The sequence below is a fragment of the Cydia strobilella genome, chromosome 7 (assembly GCF_947568885.1).
Source record: "Cydia strobilella chromosome 7, ilCydStro3.1, whole genome shotgun sequence".
NCBI lineage: Eukaryota > Metazoa > Arthropoda > Insecta > Lepidoptera > Tortricidae > Cydia > Cydia strobilella.
The window spans coordinates 863031-869801 of record NC_086047.1 but is presented as its reverse complement, the minus strand read 5'-3'; the positions used below and the strand labels follow the sequence as shown (position 1 = coordinate 869801).

At 34.5% G+C, this 6771-nt stretch overlaps 1 protein-coding gene across 1 annotated transcript; it reads left to right on the top strand.

Moving 5' to 3' along the window:
• The first annotated feature begins 1947 nt into the window (after nt 1–1947).
• On the top strand, nt 1948–3804 carry LOC134742700 (uncharacterized). Its single transcript, XM_063675890.1, has 4 exons — nt 1948–2064; nt 2475–2904; nt 3367–3441; nt 3745–3804. The coding sequence occupies exons 2-4, from the start codon at nt 2621–2623 to the stop codon at nt 3746–3748; spliced, it is 363 nt and encodes a 120-aa protein (XP_063531960.1). The 5' UTR covers nt 1948–2064; nt 2475–2620; the 3' UTR covers nt 3749–3804.
• Nucleotides 3805–6771: the final 2967 nt, after the last annotated feature.

Below are 6771 nucleotides of genomic sequence, written 5' to 3'. Positions count from 1 at the left end.
TATTTAAAAAAAAAAAACATATTCTATTCATGATTACTAATAATATTATTCAAATATTAAATAAATTGCAATTTATTTTCCAGAAAAGATGTCCAAGAAGATAGATAAGGTATAGTTATCATATCGTATTTCATTTTGATAAAAACATACAAACATTCTCAAACTTTCATCAATAATTTCATCCGTAGTCAGTGCGCCTTCAGTAAACTCCTTTAAAAACAGACTCGACAAACATTTTACGAATGGACAAAACACAAGTGCAGGACATTGATATGCATGTATCAACTATTTAAAGCTGCATGTGCATTCGTATATAATAATAATATAATATAATTAAAATTTAAACTGCACTTACCATTGAAACTTACAAAAATACCAATTCAATCTTCGATTAATTTGAATGAATACATTTCGTACGTAATGTTTCATTTTACAACCTGAATACAAAAAATATAAATATCATATACTGCTATACCTACATATTTCACAACTACACTTTTATTTTTGTCATCATAATTAGAAAAATAGTACATTGTGCATGCATATAAATAATTAATTAGATGTATGCTGTTATATTGTTCATTTCATAATTTGATTCACTTTAATATATACAGTAAATACATAGATAAAGTAGTTAGCAGTAGTTAGATGGGCGGACGTAACTCCAAGGCAATATAAAGTTTGCAACCGGTTGCGAATTGCATTGGATATACGTCTATTTTAACCTTTATGGTTAATCTGGCGAATGGTTTAAGGAGTAGCTAACAGTTGCCATGATCCCTTAAACAAGACTGTTTGTATCCTTCTCGATGGATGCCGCCTGTTAATAACATTATCCTACCGTATAGGAAATGTTAAACCAAAACAAACAGTCGTTCTATAGTATTTTACAACTTTCTTTTCACAGATATAATAAATACCTACCTGTCTACCTATCTAACAAATCTACGTAAGTAATTAAATACCTATTTATCGTAAATATCTGTGTGGTCTATTTTTCTATTCTATTCTATTCTATTTAATTTAATAACTCGCCTAAGGAAAATATTTACAGAATATCACATATATTTACAGAATACCCATCAAACGAAAAGATATAATCGGTACAACCTCCACCCTGGTCTGCAATCAAAATGTCACGGAACAATTACAGCCAGCCAAGCCGCCTGCAGGGTGAGTCACCCGATGTGCGCCGCTTGCTGTAGCAGACCCGGTGCCCCCCACCGGAAGTGTACGTGCAGGCTTTGAAGCAACTACCGCCTGGCCATAAAGAACCTTGGCGAATTTGGAAATCCCTAAACAGGCTTAAGTCCCAAGTTGGTCGATGTAAGCAAAACATGGCCATAACTCCTCGACTCAGTGTATCTGCGACACAGCAACGCAAATCATGGCACATCTATTCTACTGGCGTGCCCCGCATGCCCACATCACTGCTCGGAACTGGATCTGAGAGACGCGACAGCCAGGGCTGCCTACTGGGCATCCATCGTATGAAAATAAAAATGGAACCACGACACGAAAAGAAGACCGCACAACTGGGTATGTACTGTACCTATATATTTTTAATAGCTTATACAACGAAAATAGTAAATTCATTCACCCTATTCAATTAAACAATAAACCTAATCTAACTATAAAACAAGCCTAACATTGCACAATTACATGTAAAATCATCTTTATCATTTTTCAATTTAAAGAGGCCCACTGATTACCAGTCCACCAAACGATATTGTCTGTCAGGTATTCGGACCTGTCAAATTTTTATTCGTTCAGTTCAACATCCTTAACTTAATCTCCTCTTGTAGGCATTCTTTCTTTAAATTTTAAGTAATTTGACTTAACTGCAATCATAATTATTGTAAAAATATTTTTGTATATAACTTCTCCATATTAAATAAGTTTCATTATATTATTATTAACAAATAATAATAATAATAATTGCTTTCAGATGAATCAACATGCAATACCTACACAAACAACTGCAGTAATTATTCGAGCAAGAAACTGACATCAAAAAGTTGCAATCAAACAACCAACCTGCAATACTGCCACCTACGACCAACGGTATAGCCATTAATTTCGTTTTATGTCTAAACCTCAAATATTTTCTCCACATCGTCAGTTATATTTATGTTGTTAAATGTTGTAGTACAAATTTAACCCTCGACTAATTTACCTACCCTCGCCTGCGGCTCGGGCGGAAAAATACGTCTCGGGTGTCGGGTGTGTAATATTTCTTTTCACATTTCATCAATAATAAAGGACACAAAAACAATAAATCAATTAGAGAGAACAAACAAACTATATCAATCTCAATATCACTGATTTAACAATTGATTTTCTCAGTGTCAATCTGTCAATTTTCTTCTTCAACACATTAGTTACAGCCAACACTCTTATCCGAACTAAAAAAGTCAAAGATAAACATTAAAATATCACATACATACATATATATATATATATATTATAATTAGTTTTCAGATAAAGCTGCACATGAATAAACAACTCCATCAATATCATCTGCAGCCGTATACGAGCAAGCAACGCAGACCTTATCAAAACATTGAAATGGCGCGACCTGCAGTTCATTGTGCAGCGCCACGAAAGAGAAGGGAGGACAATGCCGGCCATCACCACATCACACCACACACCACTGGACACGTCTCCTACATCAGCAGCGGCAAAATCTACTCAAACAGAATTCAACAATACGCCACACACGACGGTGAAGCTACCAGTCGCCTTCACTGCGACCTCGACACTACAGTACTGTCTTCATCCACAAACAAACGATCGACAAGCAGAGAGGATACCAAATGATATTCGCCGCCACCGGCTGCAGCCGAGACACCGAGTCACTACTACCTACAAACTACTGTCAACAATGTCAACTTACACCAAAAGGTAAACTGATACATAGGGGCCCACTGACTATCAATCCGCCGGACGATATCGGCCTGTCCATTGTTCGGAACTGTCAAATTTTTGTTCTAACTGACAGGCCGATATCGTCCGGCGGACTGATAGTCAGTGGGCCCCTTATTGAGAAAATCGGACTCATTTCATTGCTATATAATATTAAAGAAATTTCTAACATTAATCAATTTCCAAAACGAATTCTCTTTTAAACTTAATTTTCGTCAAAACAATTTTTAATAATATCAATTTGACAATTGCATTTTTCATTTAATTGTAATATTATAAATTATATTATTATTATTGATAAAAGAAAAAATGCAGGTATTATTTTAAACATCAAACTTCTATGAAATTATGGCGTATAATCAACACGTGACACTGCGTGTGCTATCAAAATCTCTGCACTTTTCTTGGTCTAACTCTAATATAATATTTTTGTCAGAATAGTTCGGGAATGTGTAACATCGTGTCAACATTTCAAATGACTACAGTCGAGCTGTCAATCTACGAACACAAAAAATGGTAAGATTTTTTTTCTAATATAAGAGACTAACAAACAGACAGACAAATCGATTGAATGCAAGCAATTACTTACCCATCTATCACCCATACACAATTAGACACTTACAACATTAAAGATATTGTAAATGCGTTATGGTATTTAAGATGGGAGTATGCTACATCTAACAAATGTACATTCAATACTTCTTCACCACCCCAATTTGTAAATACTCTCTATATATTTCAAAAACTGACAAGAAATTTGAATTTTATCCATAAAAATTATGTATTTTGTAAAAATAAACAACATTAAACTATTTTCAGGTGAAGGAAGGAGTAACCGTCAACGAGTTGCAGGCGACCCGGTAATCCACGGTCCGGACGAATGGTAAAGATGAACAAAATATTAAGAGTGCGTTTCCATTATGTCTTAACGACAGTAATCATACCGTTCTATATTTATATATAAGTATACCTCCATTGTTAGGGTTCCGTACCCAAAGGGTAAAAACGGGACTGTCTGTCTATCACCAAGCTACATCTCATGAACCGTGATAGCTAAACATTTGAAATTTTCACAGATGATGTATTTCTGTTTGCCGCTATAACAACAAAAATACTAAAAAGTACGGAACCCTCGGTGCGCGAGTCCGACTCGCACTTGGCCGGTTTTTAAATATACAAACCATAACGCACGCCTATCCATCGTTACGATATAATGGAAACGCACTCTTAATCATTAACATTATAGCAAGCAACATGATCACTTTCAAAATTGCAACGTTTAAACTGCAGAGCACGGAAAACGGAACACATACTCGATGCTATCGAGTATGTGTTCGACTCGATGCATCGACCGTGACACATTAAGAGAAAAAGGGACAGCCGTTTCACCATACAAACGTAGTCTCCATTTTCCTGTTTGGATATTGACATTATGAAAAATATTTTTATATATTTCAATGTATACTAAGTATACATTTAGTTTATTGTAAACATTATAAGCGAAAAACAAGTTTCATACAAAATTTTAAATGATCATAACTGAAACTAAACAAACGATAAACGACATCGTACTTTTTGCCCGAAATAAAACTTTTTATTTTTTTATTTTTATAACTGTCATTGATATACCTACAACAAATTATTGTCAATAATATATTAATATCCAGAAAGGAAAATAAGAACTACATTTGTATGAAAAGGCAATTTCGAGCGAGTCTTCCACTTTGGTCTTAGATAGTATTGTAATTCGCCAATGGCACCGATGAATGTGTGACGATCAATATCAGAGGGCTTACCGCGAACCACGTTCGATGTGATGCCTTTCTGTCGCACTTGTAAATTCGTACGTAAGTGTGACAGGGAGACAACACGTCGAACGTGGTTCACGATAGGCTCCCCGCTACACGACTCACACGAGCGAGTCAAGCCAACAGTCTCCAAGCCTTAAATTTCGAAGCACAACACGCTTCCTCCATGCTATATGAAATAATATTCAATTTTATGACGCTCATTTATTCCTTTATTAACGTCTCGTATGTTATATTTCATTTGCTTCTTTAATACAAATATGTATTTCTTTTCAGTACAATCGGCAAGGAGCAACATCGTTGGAATCAAAAATATAAACTTTGCTGGGCTGCCATGATAAACTTCACATTTTTATCTCCTGTTATGTATCTTGTGGCTACACCTTAAATTAATATATAAATTATAACTAAATAAAAGACACGTGTTTTATTAAAATAAGTATAATTCTATATACTCGTACCGGTATGTGTATACCAGCATCAACACTGTTGAAACAAAATTCATAGACTGCATTACAAAGGTTTCAAGTCCACCAAATGATTAATTATTAAGTGTTGATGTTAAAAAGTACATATTTAAGGGTGGTATTCCATCTATCCAATATGTATTTGCGTCTCACATGTTGCCTAATGAGAAAGTGAGACGCAATGCACATTGGACAGATGAATTGCCAAAAATTACCTATAAATGTTGATGACAGAGCCACCTATGAGCGATATTGGGGAACTATGTGCCTTATTGAATGCGTATTATTGATTATAATATCTATTATTTACAAGCCATGTAGGTTTTGAGTAAGTACATACAAAATCATATAGATGGCGCTGTTATTTAAATTTACAACATGCGTCTATTGCACCGCGGTTAATAATTTAAAAATTATTAAGATAACTGTTAAAAGGTCACTATGTTTATGTGTGGTATTTTCTATAAAAAGGGACTTTATTGTTGATGGCGCTTACGTCGCATAGCGTCGCGCGACATTGTGTTTATATCGGAGCAACGTTTATAATGGCGTAAGCGCCATCGACAATAAGGTCCCTTTTTATAAAAAATACCACATATTTTAATCAGTACCTACATTAAAATTCTACAATATACAGTATGACGCGCTCTAAATTACTACTCACCTATTATTTTAAAGTAAGTAAAGTTGGTATCCTACCAATCCAATATCTTAGTCCAATGTGTATTTGCTTCTTATTTGATAGGTGGAAAATCATCCTACTACAAATCATTATAAAACTTGTATACCTAACTTAAACATAGCTTAAGAGTTACGATTAAAAATTAAGTCCATCATAAACGGAGCGATAATATATCGACAAATACCGACAGACACAGCATCTGCCGATATCTTTTACGTACTATTTGACAGAACCCACACACGAAGGTACATATATATATTTTGGTATCTGCCGATATCTTATTGCAAAACTTCTGTAAATACCTTAATATATCTTGCGACGTATCGATCGGTATATTTCATCTCTCTCACAATGTAGGTATCTACCGATATCGACCAATATATTATCGTCCCGTCTGTGATGAACTTAATTGTAATGTGCATAAAAAAACCATTATGAACATTTTATGAATACAAATAAATGAAACAACACAATTAATTAACACTCTTTAAGCTTTAAATGTCAGTAGCGTGAATATACTAATATATCAAACAAACTAATTGGAAAATACAAAAAACTACATTCAAAAGTTGCCCATGATCAATAATTAAGTATATCTTGATTGTTTTGTTTTTAACTCCTATTCTATCTACGAATGTAGTTCGCGTGCTATTTGCTCTTAAAATTTAATCAGGCGTCAACTTACTTCAACGAATAATTTTATACTTATTATTGTTCATACCCTTGGAAATATAATAAAGATAATTAATAGACTGGACAGGACACGTATACCATATGCCAGATAACCTGTCGGTTAAAACAGCCACCCATAGGGTCCCACAAATTATAAAGTGTCACGGGGTAGACCTTGACGGAGATGACGGGACGAGATTGACTCCTTTAACAGACA